This window comes from Bos grunniens, chromosome 10, assembly GCF_055505025.1.
Source record: "Bos grunniens cultivar Pamir isolate PY7600 chromosome 10, Bosgru_T2T1.0, whole genome shotgun sequence".
NCBI classification, from domain to species: Eukaryota; Metazoa; Chordata; class Mammalia; order Artiodactyla; family Bovidae; genus Bos; species Bos grunniens.
In genome coordinates, this window is record NC_141174.1 from 22,188,028 (window position 1) to 22,202,774 (window position 14,747).

The 14,747-nt window shown below is 40.0% G+C and overlaps 1 protein-coding gene across 3 annotated transcripts in view; it reads right to left on the reverse strand.

The window, feature by feature from the left end:
* SLC39A9 (solute carrier family 39 member 9) overlaps positions 1 to 14,747 on the reverse strand; it is a 50,053-nt gene that overhangs the window by 22,728 nt on the left and 12,578 nt on the right. For 2 of the 3 annotated variants that reach the window (XM_086320056.1, XM_086320055.1), the window contains exon 3: positions 7,735 to 7,843. The exons of the other annotated variant lie outside the window; for it this stretch is intronic. In XM_086320056.1, the coding sequence (XP_086176182.1) occupies positions 7,735 to 7,843 (109 nt within the window). The remainder of the gene's footprint in view (positions 1 to 7,734; positions 7,844 to 14,747) is intronic. 3 annotated transcript variants of the gene reach the window in all.

Consider the following 14,747-nt stretch of genomic DNA (forward strand, 5'->3'; position numbering starts at 1 on the left):
TTTGTGGTTTCAAACATTAGCTCCATCCACAGTAAACAAGTACTGCAGTACTCAATAAACTATGTTCTCAAAACTTCTGTTTCTACAGGAAGACTGTTTCCTCACATGAACACAGATATTCATCTAAGTCCAGTGATTTTAGAGCTATAATTGTAGAAGAGTATGTGAGAAGTTCCTTTTCACATTAATTTGTATTTAATACTGCTTATTAAAGTGTCAGAGTACTTAGCTAACATGGTATACCGAGCTCTGAAAAAATACCTGCTTATTATCCTAATTATAAGGTCCACAGAAGAACTAAACCATAGGCTGTAGTTACAGGTACACAAATTCCTTTCTCAAAGTTTGGAGAAAAGTTGGCTTGAACAACAATAACGCACGAGCGGAAAGGACTTCCCTGGTGGTGCAGTGGCTAAGACTCTACGCTCCCAATGCAGGGGCCCAGGTTTGATGGAACAAGATCCCACACACTGCAACAAAGGTGGAAGATCCCTCACGCTACAACTAAGACTCAACACAGTCAAATCAATCAACACACAGAGACACACACAGAGACACCCCTACCCGTCTATTTGGGTGATTAAAATAAAACACTAAAACAAAAGAGACAACGAAAATGTTTGGAAGGGAGTCAACTGCAACTCTCATATTACGGGATGTGGGTATTAGTCACTCAGTCGTGTCCGACTCTTTGTGACCCCGTGGACTGTAGCCCACCAGGCTCCTTTGTCCATGGACTTCTCCAGGCAAGAATATTGGAGCAGGTATAAACCACTGATGCACCAAACAACAGGATGACTTCTCAACTGCATTAAGCTAACTAAAAGAAGTCAGACCCAAAGACTACAAGGCTGCATATATATGACATTGAGAAAAGACAAAACTATAGACACAGAGGAGATCAGAGGTTGCTCAAGATTGGAAGTGGAGGAAAAGTCTGATTACAAAAGGAGATGAGGGTGATGGAACTGTTCTGTATTTTGACTTTATGGATTTGACAAAACGTAGTCATTCATGCCAAAAAGACTGAATGCTGTTGTTGTTCAGTTGCTCAGTCGTGTCCAGCTGTTTGCAGCCCCACAGACTGCAGCACACCAGGCTTCCCTGTCCTTTACTACTTCTCGGAGTTTGCTCAAACTCATGTCCATCAAGTCGGTGATGCCATCTAACTATTGTATCCTCTGTTGCCACCTTCTCCTCCTGCCTTCAATCTTTCCCAGCATCAGGGTCTTTTCCAGTGGGTCAGCTCTTCACATCAGGTGGCCAAAATACTGGAGCTTCAGCTTCAGCATCAGTCCTTCCAATGAAATATTCAGGGTTGATTTCCTTTATTGACTGGTTTGATCTCCTTGCTGTCCAAGGGACTCTCAAGAGTCTTTTCCAGCACCACAGTTTGAAAGCATCAATTTTTTGGCACTCAGCTTTCTTTATGGTCCAACTCTCACAACCATAGATGACTACTAGAAAAACCATAACTTTGACTATATGGACATTTGTCCGTTAAGTGATGTCTCTCCTTTTTTATATGCTGTCTAGGTTTGTCATAGCTTTCCTCCCAAGAAGCGTCTTCTAATTTCATGGCTGCAGTCACCATCTGCAGTGATTTTGGAGCCCAAGAAGATAAAGTCTGTCACTGTTTCCAGTTTTTCCCTATTTGCCACGAAGTGATGGGATCAAATGCCATAATCTTCATTTTTTGAATGTTGAGTTTTAAGCCAGTTTTTTCACTCTCCTCTTTCACCTGCATCAAGAGGCTCTTTGGTTCCTCTTTGATTTCTGCCATTAGGATGGTGTCATCTGCATGTCTGAGGTTATTGATATTTCTCCCGGGATTCCAGCCTGTGCTTCTTCCAGCTTGTTCCTTCCAGCCCAGCGTTTCTCATGATGTACTCTGCATAAAAGTTAAATAAGCAGGGTGACAATATACAGTTTTGACGTACTCCTTTCCCAATTTGGAACCAGTCTGTTGTTCCATGTCTGGTTCTAACTGTTACTTCTTGACCTGCACACAGACTTCTCAGGAGGCAGGTAAGGTGGTCTGGTATTCCTATCTCTTTAAGAATTCTCCACAGTTTGTTATGATCCACACAGTCAAAGGCTTTAGTGTAGTCAATGAAGCAGAAGTAGATGTTTTTCTGGAATTCCCTTGCTTTTTCTATGGTCCAACAGATGCTGGCAATTTGATCTTTGGTTCCTCTGCCTTTTATAAATCTAACTTGTACATCTGGAAGTTCTCAGTTCAAGTACTTCTGAAGCCTAGCTTGAAGGATTTTGAGCATAACCTTGCGCTCGAGCGTGTGAAATGAACACAATTTTGATGTAGTTTTAACATTCTTTGGCATTGCTTTTCTTTGGGATTGGAATAAAAACTGACCTTTTCCAGTCCTGTGGCCACTGCTGAGTTTTCCAAATTTGCTGGCGTATTGAGTGCTGCACTTTAACAGCATCATCTTTTAGGACTTGAAATAGCTCAGCTGGAATTCCATCACCTCCACTAGCTTTGTTTGTAGTAATGCTTCCTGAGGCCCACTTGACTTCACACTCCAGGATGTCTGGCTCTAGTTGAATGATCACACCATCGTGGTTATCTAGATTATTAAGACCTTTTTTGTAAAGTTCTTCTGTGTGTTCTTGACATTTCTTCTTAATATCTTCTGCTTCTGTTAGGTCCGTACTGTTTCTGTCCTTTATTGTGCCCATCTTTGCCTGAAATGTTTCCTTGGTATCTCTAATTTTCTTGAATAGATGTCTAGTCTTTTCCATTATATATTGTTTTCTTCTATGTCTTTACATCGTTCACTTATGAAGGCTTTCTTATCTTTCCATGCTGTTCTTTGGAATTCTGCATTCAGATGGGTTTATCTTTCCTTTTCTCCTTTGCCTTTTGCTTCTCTTCTTTTCTCAGCTATTTGTAAAGCCTCCTCAGATAACCATTTTGCCTTCCTTTTTCTTGAGGATGGTTTTGATCACAGCCTCCTGTACAATGTCCCGAACCTCTGTCCATAGTTCTTCAGGCACTCTATCAGATCTAATCCCTTGAATCTATTTGTCATTTCCATTGTATAATTGTAAGGGATTTTATTTAGGTCATACCTGAATGGCCTAGTGGTTTTCCCTATATTCTTCAATTTAAGTCTGAATTTTGCAGTAAGAAGCTAATGATCTGAGCCATAGTCAGCTCCAGACCTTGTTTTTGCTGACCATATAGAGTTTCTCCATCTTTGGCTGCAAAGAATATAATCAATCTGATTTCAATTTTGACCATCTGGTAATGTCCATGTGTAGAGTTGTCTCCTGTGTTGTTGGAAGAGGGTGTTTAGCTATGACCAGTGCATTCTCTTGGCAAAACTCTGTTAGCCTTTGCCCTGCTTCATTTTGTACTCCAAGGCCAAACTTGTCTGTTACTCCAGGTATCTCTTGACTTCCTACTTTTGTATTCCAGTCCCCTATGATGAAAAGGACATCTTTTTAGTGTTAGTTCTAGAAAGTTTTGTAGGTCTTCATAGAACTGGTCAGCTTCAGCTTCTTCATCATTAGTGGTTAGGGCATAGATTTGGATTACTGTGATACTGAATGGTTTGCCTTAGAAACAAACTGAGATCATTCTATCATTTTTGAGATTGCACTCAAGTACTGATTCAAATTGCCAATATCCATGGGATCATCGAAAAAGCAAGACAGTTCCAGAAAAACATCTATTTCTGCTTTATTGACTATGCCAAAGCCTTTGACTGTGTGGATCACAACAAACTGTGGAAAATTCCTACAGAGATGGGAATACCAGACCACCTGACCTGCCTCTTGAGAAACCTATATGCAGGTCAGGAAGCAACAGTTGGAATTGGACATGGAACAACAGACTGGTTCCAAATAGGAAAAGGAGTATGTCAAAGCTGTATATTGTCACCCTGTTTATTTAACTTCTTTGCAGAGTACATCATGAGAAACGCTGGGCTGGAAGAAGCACAAGCTGCAATCAAGATTGCTGGGAGAAACATCAATAACCTCAGATATGCAGATGACACCACCCTTATGGCAGAAAGTGAAGAGGAACTCAAAAGCCTCTTGATGAAAGTGAAAAAGGAGAATGAAAAAGTTGGCTTAAAGCTCAACATTCAGAAAACTAAGGTCATGGCATCGGGTCCCATCACTTCATGGGAAACAGATGGGGAAACAGTAGAAACAGACTTTATTTTTGGGGGCTCCAAAATCACTGCAGATGGTGACTGCAGCCATGAAATTAAAAGACACTTACTCCTTGGAAGGAAAGTTATGACCAACCTAGATAGCATATTCAAAACCAGAGACATTACTTTGCCAACAAAGGTCCGTTTAGTCAAGGCTATGGTTTTTCCAGTGGTCATGTATGGATGTGAGAGTTGGACTGTGAAGAAAGCTGAGTGCCGAAGAATTGATGCTTTTGAAATGTGGTGTTGGAGAAGGTTCTTGCGAGTCGCTTGGGCTGCAAGGAGATCCAACCAGTCCATCCTAAAGGAGACCAGTCCTGGGTGTTCATTGGAAGGACTGATGCTAAGGCTGAAACTCCAATACTTTGGCCACCTCATGTGAAGAGTTGACTCATTGGAGAAGACCCTGATGCTGGGAGGGATTGGGGCAGGAGGAGAAGGGGACGACAGAGGATGAGATGGCTGGATGGCATCATCGACTCGATGGACATGAGTTTGGGTGAACTCTGGGAGTTGGTGATGGACAGGGAGGACTGGTGTGCTGCGATTCATTGGGTCGCAAAGAATTGGACACAACTGAGCAACTGAACTGAACTGAACAGCATTTTGGACTCCTTTTGTTGACTATGAGGGCTATTCCATTTCTTCTAAGGGCTTCTTGTAGTAGATATAATGGTCATCTGAATTAAATTTGCCCATTCCTGTCCATTTTCACTGATTAGTAAAATGTTGATGTTCACTCTTGCCACCTTCGGTTTAATCACTTCCAATTTACCTTGTTTCATGGACCTAATATTTCAGGTTCTTATGCAGTATTGTTCTTTACAGCATTGGACTTGACTTTCACCACCAGCCACATTCACAACTGGGCATTGCTTCTGCTTTGGCTCAGCCTCTTTATTCCTTCTGGAGCTATTTCTCCACTCATCTCCTGTAGCATATTGGGCACCTACTAACCTGAGGGCTTCATCTTTCACTGTCATATCTTTTTGCCTTGTGAATATAAAATATGTAAGTGAAAATAGTTGTAAAATATTTCTTTTCTTTTTTTTTTTTTAATGAAGGCCAACCAGCATGTGGGATCTTCGTTCCCTGACCAGGGATCAAACCTACAACTTCTGCAGTAAAAGCACAGAGTCTTAATCTCTGGACCACTAGGGAAGTCCCTTAAAAGATTTTTTAATGATTGGCTTGGGGCAGGAAAATAGTCTGTGATGAAAAGGTTAAAGAAATTAGAATGCTTATTTTTCAAAAAATAGGTTTATAAAGTACATGTATCTATCTTCAAACGAATCCACAAAATTATTTTGGGCCAAAACAAGGAAAACTGAAAATAAAGGAAAGCAACCCAACACATAGTAGCTACATTTAACTTTAAAAGTATACCTGAAATATGGTATATACATTATCATCTCATAAAACTATCAGCAAAAAAAAAAACTAAAGCTGAAGCACTTTTTTCCCCTACTCTAGTGTTTCCTAAACTTGTCTAATAAGAATCATTTGACAACGTGTTAAAATTAGATATACCCAAATACCTTCCCTGGAGATTTTGATTAAATAATCTAGGTTGGGGGTCAGAAAACTGTACTTTTAAACTGCACCCCTTCCTCAAGAAACTTTTATTATCAGACAAGTTTAGCAAACAACTACCACCCATAATTCTTAGCACAAAGCCAAGCAAAACAAATTTTAAGTGTCTTTTAATCATAGTCTGAATGTTTTCTAGCACACCAGCAGAGTAATTTCCACAGTGGAATGAGTACACGAAGGAAAACTCAAGATGATCCACTGGAACATGAAAGGAAATACTGATCTATATACTGTTACTTTAAATCTCATTTTCCAAAATTTTCTATTTAAGGAGTGTATTATAAGGTAGAGTGTATCAATGCAATAGCACATGTATTATCTTTTTTTCTCAATAGAATATATGATCAAAAAAGAGTGGAAACCACTGCTCTAAGGATCCTAATTTGTTATTTTTTCCTCCTAAGGCTGACCAATCCTTAGCCTCTGTCCTACTTTGCACTAACCCCCATGATCCCCATTCTTTACCACTATGACCATATTCATACCCCAGGCATATGAGCATCATCCCTCTGAATATAGGACAGTTTTTTTCCTCTGCTAACATGTGAAAAACTATTTATTATGCTGTGACTAGTAAGAAATTTCGGAGAAGGCAATGGCACCCCACTCCAGTACTCTTGCCTGGAAAATCCCATGGACAGAGGAGCCTGGTGGGCTGCAGTCCATGAGGTTGCAAAGAGTCGGACACGACTGCGAGACTTCACTTTCACTTTTCACTTTCATGCATTGGAGAAGGAAATGGCAACCCACTCCAGTGTTCTTGCCTGGAGAATCCCAGGGACGGGGGAGCCTGGTGGGCTGCCGTCTAAGGGGTGGCACAGAGTCAGACATGACTGAAGTGACTTAGCAGCAGCAGCAGCAGTAAGAAATCTGGAAGGTGTTGACCTCTTTATTCTATTCTTAAAGTCTAGCAGACTCTTGGCATCTGAAATCAGCTCACCAATATAACATTTGTGGTTTTAGTCAAGTGGGACATTTAATGACAGGTGGGAATCTGATTTTGCTGAATCACAAATCTGAATCAAGTATGCCTCCCAGCTGATATAAAGGACCAAATCATTTAGCAGATGAATGAACCAAGCTGACCGCCCAGCATTTAATCTTCTATAGCTGTACTGTTCTCTGCTTGTTATTAGGGTCAGGAGACGTCTTTTTAATTCCTTAGTTATCCTTTACTACAGAAGTCCTCATTATCTAGAAGGTTCATTATAAAGAGTCTTTGAGGGGCTTCCCTGGTGGCTCAGTGGTAACAAATCCGACTACCAGTGCAAGAAACATGGGTTCCCTCCCTGATCCAGGAAGATCCCACATGCCTTGGAGCAACTAAGCCTGTGTATCACAACTATTGAGTCTGTGCTCCAGAGCCTGGGAGCTGCAGCTACCAAGCCCATGTGCTGTAGCTACTGAAGCCTGCATGCCCTAGACTCCATGCTCTGCAACGAAGCCCCCGCAATAAGAACCCTGTGCACAGCAAGTAGAAAAAGTCAATACAGCAATGAAGACCCAGCACAGCCATAAATAAATGCATAAAATTTAGAAACAAAATGGTTTAAAAAAATTTTTAAAGGAGTCTTTGAATCCAAATGTGTTTATCTATCTACCTATCTATATATATATATATTTTTTTTTTTAATTAAAGAACACTAAAAACACAATCATTGTCATGTAGGAATTTGGAAGTTTTGCATAGGCATTAAAAAGAATGATTGTCATTCTTAGAAAGCCCACAATTCATGTGTTATTGCAAATAAATCTTAAGTGGTATTCGTGGACAGAGGCATTCAATTCACTAACTGCTACTGACGTGTTTATTGTCAAAAACATCAAAAGATATGCTTTGGCATATTTCTATGGCAAACGTGTGAACTGTTTTCAGAAAAAAATATCACCAAGCTTCTCTTTTGAGCCCTCCACATCAATAACATAGCTCAAAGAAGGCCCATCTCTCTCTCACCCTCAAGAATATCTTCATAAAGTGCGTGCACCCCTTCAGGCACGATGACCGCCAGTGCAGTTCCACAGAGGAGGCCGGCACCCAAAACAGTCACCAGCTTTAGTCGCTCCTGGAAAGAAAACATAAGCTGTTGAAGATTGATGACTAAACAGGGGAAAAGTTTCCGAAGTATCTGCAGTGAGCTGCTTATTTGTGAGGCCAAAATCTACAATGGCCAGTGAACATGAAAAAGGGTCAGCTTCATCAAAGTGTGCTCAGTCCCTTCAGTCGTGTCTGATTCTTTGCGCCCCCATGGACTGTAGCCCACCAGACGCCCCTGTCCCTGGGATTCTCCAGGCAAGAATACTGGAGTGGGTTGCCATGCCCTCCTCCAGGGGATCTTCTGACCCAGGGATCAAACCCTTGTCTCCTGCTTCGCCTGTGTTGCAGGTGGATTCTTTACCTGCTGAGCCATCGGGGAAGCCCAAGTTTCATGAATAATAATGCCAATTAGAACAAGGAGATACCATTTTTAAGCTTACCAGATTGGCAGTGATGTGGGAAAACTTGTCTACTACCTACAATAGGGAGAAGTTAGCATACTCATCTTAAACTGGAGGAATTGGGAGCTGCTACAACCTATATGGACCCCAATTTGGTAATTTAGATTTAAAGCCTCAAAAATGTGAATTCTTTGATCCAGCAATTTCACTTCTAGAAATTTTCCTAAGAAAGAACTATGAAAAGGTGGCCACTGTACCTATTAAGAATACAAACCTGAAAATAATCTAAATGTCCAAGAAAGGAGATTAGCTAATAAACTTAAAATACTTCACCAGAGCACCAAGTGAAAAGTGAAAATGTTAGTAGCTCAGCAATTACAAATTATGACAGGGGTCTACTCATGGATACAGAAGGTAATGACACGATTTCCCTGGTGGTCCAGTGGCTAAGAATCCACCCGCCAATGCAGGGGACATGGGTTTCATCACTGATCCGGTAAGATCCCATATGCCATGGGGCAACTTAGCCCGTGTGCCACCACTACAGAGCCCACACTCTACAGCCTGCGAGCTGCAACTATTGCAACCTGCACTCTTACAGCCTATGCCCCACAACAAGAGTGGCCAATGCAATGAGAAGGCCGTGTACCACAGCAAACAGCAGCCCCCGCTCACTACAAGAGAAAGCCCGCGCAGCAACGAAGACCCAGCACAACCAAAAACAAATGTTAATTAATTTTTTAAAAAGGCATGATATATTGCTACGAGGAAAAGCTGCGAGCAAACAATACATATGGATAATCTCATAGTTCTTTTGAAAAAGTATACCCATAGACAGAACAAGTGTAAAACATTAACAATTTTTTCTTTTTTTTTTTTTGTATGGTTTTTTTACATTCTTTTTTTTTTATATAATTTTATTTTATTTTTTTTAATTAATTTTATTTTTAAACCTTACATAATTGTATTAGTTTTGCCAAATATCAAAATGAATCCACCACAGGTATACATGTGTTCCCCATCCTGAACCCTCCTCCCTCCTCCCTCCCCATACCATCCCTCTGGGTCGTCCCAGTGCACCAGCCCCAAGCATCCAGCATCGTGCATTGAACCTGGACTGGCATCTCGTTTCATACATGACTTTTCATATGTTTCAATGCCATTCTCCCAAATCTTCCCACCCTCTCCCTCTCCCACAGAGTCCATAAGCCTGTTCTATACATCAGTGTCTCTTTTGCTGTCTCGTATACAGGGTTATCGTTACCATCTTTCTAAATTCCATATATATGCGTTAGTATACTGTATTGGTGTTTTTCCTTCTGGCTTACTTCACTCTGTATAATAGGCTCCAGTTTCATCCACCTCATTAGAACTGATTCAAATGTATTCTTTTTAATGGCTGAGTAATACTCCATTGTGTATATGTACCACAGCTTTCTTATCCATTCATCTGCTGATGGACATCTAGGTTGCTTCCATGTCCTGGCTATTATAAACACAATTTTTTCTTTATAGTTTATAAATGTGATATATAATTTATAAAAATTTATTTATCTGCAATGAACATACAATGAAACATACTCATACAATAAAAAAACATATTTAGTTTAATACTAAAATGTCCTCTAGTTTAAAAAAAAATGCTGGATTGAGATTGACATACTAGAGCTGTAGATATTTAATGTATACCACTTTATGTATTTGGAAGTACACATCTATGAAACCATCATTAGAATCAATGCCATAAATGATCTATGGCTTTAATCCACTAATACCAGTTTTTTCTTTTTATTCAGATTTCCTTAGCAGACTGTATCCTGACATAAAGGATATAAAGGATTATGTTTCAAAACTTCCTGAAGCAGCGATGTACCCTTCTTAGAGTCTTGGGAGTATGAAAAATAATCTTTAAAACTACAAGAGGGCATTAATGTTGCTTATGAAAAACTTTTAATAATTTTAACAGTATATCACATACTCGCCTTTTCTGTTTTAGTTTCTTTTATGAGGTTATCAAAAATAACAATGGTTGTATTAGTTCTGAAATACTACTGAAGCTGCAACTGTGAAGCTGTGGGAATATACACATACAAGTACTGCCTCTAAGGGAGGTTCTTAGCTGAAAAGTTAGTAGAAATATTACCCGCTCCTTGTTTGGGAAGAAAGAAGGGACCCATGTCTATTGTGTCTCTATTGAAAATGGGGGGACTATAGCTGCAATGTCAGCACCAGCTAATACTTGCCCTATAGCATGAGGGGAATCCCCTTAGCATCTAGGCCAGGTCAGCCCTTCACACATTCTGGGTGGCTATTAATGACTTACAAACTGAGAGAGTTCTGAACACATTCAGTGATTGCATTCTAATGGTATACAACTATACAGCTTGTATAAAAACCCTCCAATGGTTGGGGCAGTGGCTTGGGAGGCAGAACTAACTCCATGTTCAAATTAGTTAACAAGTCAGCACCTCAACTCTTCTTTAAAATAATATTTCTACACATCCTGTGAAGATATAGGAGGCAACAAGAGAACGTGGTTGAAGTATTTTGGGAAAAGGACATCAAACAGCTGGTGTTCCTATTTTAATGTTCAATATTGAGCTATTCTAAGAGTCTTTGTCTTTTCCAAGTTACTAAACTCACCAAAGCACTGCTAATCACAGCATTCATTTGAGACCAACTGTTAGAGTATGGAGAACACAAGATGGAAAAACAGCTCTGACATGGCAAGTAATTAGTCTTTTCATCATTCTCTCTAAACAATTCATAAAAGTCACCTTTGCTTAAAACAATCATGAATGTCAAGTTTTACTGCAAAGAAAGGACAAAAACAAGGGTAAAACTGCACCAGACTATCATTTCATTTGAGGGCCTTAGTTTCAGAACTCCACAATTCAAACTAATGAATAAATTACTAGGAAAGAAGACTGTCCTGTCAGCGTTTTGACTATGCTCTACTCTGGGAAATGGAAATGAAAGATGCCTCAGCTTTGCAAATTAAGGAAAGATGAGAGAAAAGGGATGTACCTAAAACGGAAAGAGCTAATTGCCTTCAAGAATTACTTGGGTGGTACCTCACATCATATAAATGAAAATTAATTCCTGATGGATTATACACCTAAATATAAAACCTAAAACTCAACGGCTGTTAGAAAAAAATATAGAAAATCTTGGCAATCTTGGAGTTGGCAAAGATTTCTCAACAAGGACACAAAAAACACAAACTATTTTAAGAGAAAAAAAATTCAACATCAGAATTTTAAATGTTTGCTGATCCATTAAGAAATGAATAGGCAAGCTACATACTGGAAGAAAGTACATATACCTGTACTGGAAATACATATATTTGTGGTGGGTGTATGGTAACAATATACACTCAGGCCCCTTCAGGTTGGAGATACCTGTTCCCCCAAGTGCTGGCAATGTTGCCTACTGATGGCTTTCAGCTAAGTCCCTCTGAGACACTGCCCTTAGGCCAATAACCTAAAAGTTATATTCCCTCCCCTCGAGAAGTCCATATCCAGTGACTAGCCCAACTTGCTGCTATGCAGATGGAGGTACAAAGCCTCAAGTCAGAATATCTCAGAAGGGCCATAAAGCTTCAGTGCCTTCTGTGGAGTGATCTGAGGCCTCCACTGCAACCAAATTACAGCTCAACTTCTTCATCTGCTTAATCCTGCTCATTCTTTCATAGGTGTTATTCCCTGGTGGCTCATGTGGTGGCCTGTAATGCAGGAGACCCAGGTTTGATCCCTGGGTCAGGAAGATCCTCTGGAGAAGGGAATGACTACCCACTCCAGTATTCTTGCCTGGAGAATTCCATGAACAGAGGAGTCTGATGGGCTACAGTCCATGGAGGTACAAAGAATCGGATATGACTGAGCAACACTTGGTTATTCCCAAGAACACCACCCAATAAACTTCCTGTAAATCTTTCTGCAAATCTTCTCAGGGTCTGTATTCTAGGGAACCCAACCTAAGCCACTGACGAAGCACTTGCATTTGAAATACAAAGAATGATTACAACTCAGTAAGAGACAAAATTAAAGTTAAAAATAGGTAAAACACTGAACAGATACTTCACAAAAGATACATGAATGGCCAGTAAGCCCATGAAAAGATGTTCAACATTATTTAGTCATCATCAAAATGCAAACTTATACTATAATAAGATACTTCTTCACACCCACTAGAATGGCTAATATTAAAGAGACCAACACCACTAAATGATGGCAAGGATACAGACCAACTGGAACTCCCATATGTTGTTGGGCAGAGCATAAAATGGTCCAATCACTTCAGAAAACTGGTAGTCTCTTATAAAGTTAAACAGTAATTCCACTTTTGGGTATTTACCAAGAGAAATGAAAGCATATGTGTCCCCCCAAAACTTGCATAAAAACACTCACAGACGCTTATCGATAATAGCCCTAAGAATACCAGTTTACCATTCTGCTATTGCTGGACATCTGATTCAGATTATGGCTAATGAGATCTGTATTTGTTGTTGTTTAGATTTCACAAAGTCGTGTCTGACTCTTTTGTGACCCCATGGATTGTAGCCCACCAGGCTTCTCTGTCCATGGGATTTCCCAAGCAAGAATACTGGAGTGGGTTGCCATTTCCTTCTCTATGGAATCTCGCTGACTTGGGGACCAAACTCAAGTCAGCCAATGCATGTACATTCTTTACCACTGAGCCATCAGGGAAGCCCAAGATCTGTATTACAATATCATTTTAAAGAGTCAGAAAAAAAAGAATTTGAGAATTTGGAAAAAAGAGATCTCTGAGGTAAACTTGAGTAAATCATCTCACTTTGTAATATTTCCTCAAAGGAAAGGCAGTGTGAGCTAAAATTACTGTATTATGTTTTCATGAACTCCTTATTGCCAAATTCAGACTTAAATTGAAGAAAGTAGGGAAAACCACTAGACCATTCAGGTATTATCTAAATCATATCCCTTATGATTGTACAGTGGAAGTGAGAAATAGATTTAAGGGCCTAGATCTGATAGAGTGCCTGATGAACTACGGAATGAGGTTCATGACACTGTACAGGAGACAGGGATCAAAACCATCCCCATGGAAAAGAAATGCAAAAAAAGCAAAATGGCTGTCTGGGGAGGCCTTACAAATAGCTGTGAAAAGAAGAGAAGTGAAAAGCAAAGGAGAAAAGGAAAGATATAAACATCTGAATGCAGAGTTCCAAAGAATAGCAAGAGATAAGAAAGCCTTCTTCAGCGATCAATGCAAAGAAATAGAGGAAAACAACAGAATGGGAAAGACTAGGGATCTCTTCAAGAAAATCAGAGATACCAAAGGAAGATTTCATGCAAAGATGGGCTCTATAAAGGATAGAAATGGTATGGACCTAACAGAAGCAGAAGATATTAAGAAGAGATGGCAAGAATACACAGAAGAACTGTACAAAAAAGATCTTCACGACCCAGATAATCACGATGGTGTGATCACTGACCTAGAGCAAGACATCCTGGAATGTGAAGTCAAGTGGGCCTTGGAAAGCATCACTATGAACAAAGCTAGTGGAGGTGATGGAATTCCAGTTGAGCGATTTCAAATCCTGAAAGATGATGCTGTGAAAGTGCTGCACTCAAAAAGTGCTGCCAGCAAATTTGGAAAACTCAGCAGTGGCCACAGGACTGGAAAAGGTCCGTTTTCATTCCAATCCCAAAGAAAGGCAATGCCAAAGAATACTCAAACTACCACACAATTGCACTCGTCTCACAGGCTAGTAAAGTAATGCTCAAAATTCTCCAAGCCAGGCTTCAGCAATATGTGAACCGTGAACTTCCTGATGTTCAAGCCGGTTATAGAAAAGGCAGAGGAACCAGAGATCAAATTGCCAACATCCGCTGGATCATGGAAAAAGCAAGAGAGTTCCAGAAAAAACATCGATTTCTGCCTTATTGACTGTGCCAAAGCCTTTGACTGTGTGGATCACAATAAACTGTGGAAAATTCTGAAAGAGATGGGAATACCAGACCACCTGATCTGCCTCTTGAGAAATCTGTATGCAAGTCAGGAAGCAACAGTTAAAACTGGACATGGAACAACAGACTGGTCCCAAATAGGAAAAGGAGTACGTCAAGGCTGTATATTGTCACCTTGTTTATTTAACTTATATGCAGAGTACATCATGAGAAACACTGGACTGGAAGAAACACAAGCTGGAATCAAGATTGCCGGGAGAAATATCAATAACCTCAGATATGCAGATGACACCACCCTTATGGCAGAAAGTGAAGAGGAACTAAAAAGCCTCTTGATGAAAGTGAAAGTGGAGAGTGAAAAAGTTGGCTTAAAGCTCAACATTCAGAAAACGAAGATCATGGCATCCGGTCCCATCATTTCATGGGAAATAGATGGGGAAACAGTGTTAGACTTTATTTTTCTGGGCTCCAAAATCACTGCAGATGGTGACTGCAGCCATGAAATTAAAAAACGCTTACTCCTTGAAAGGAAAGTTATGACCAACCTAGATAGCATATTCAAAAGCAGAGACATTACTTT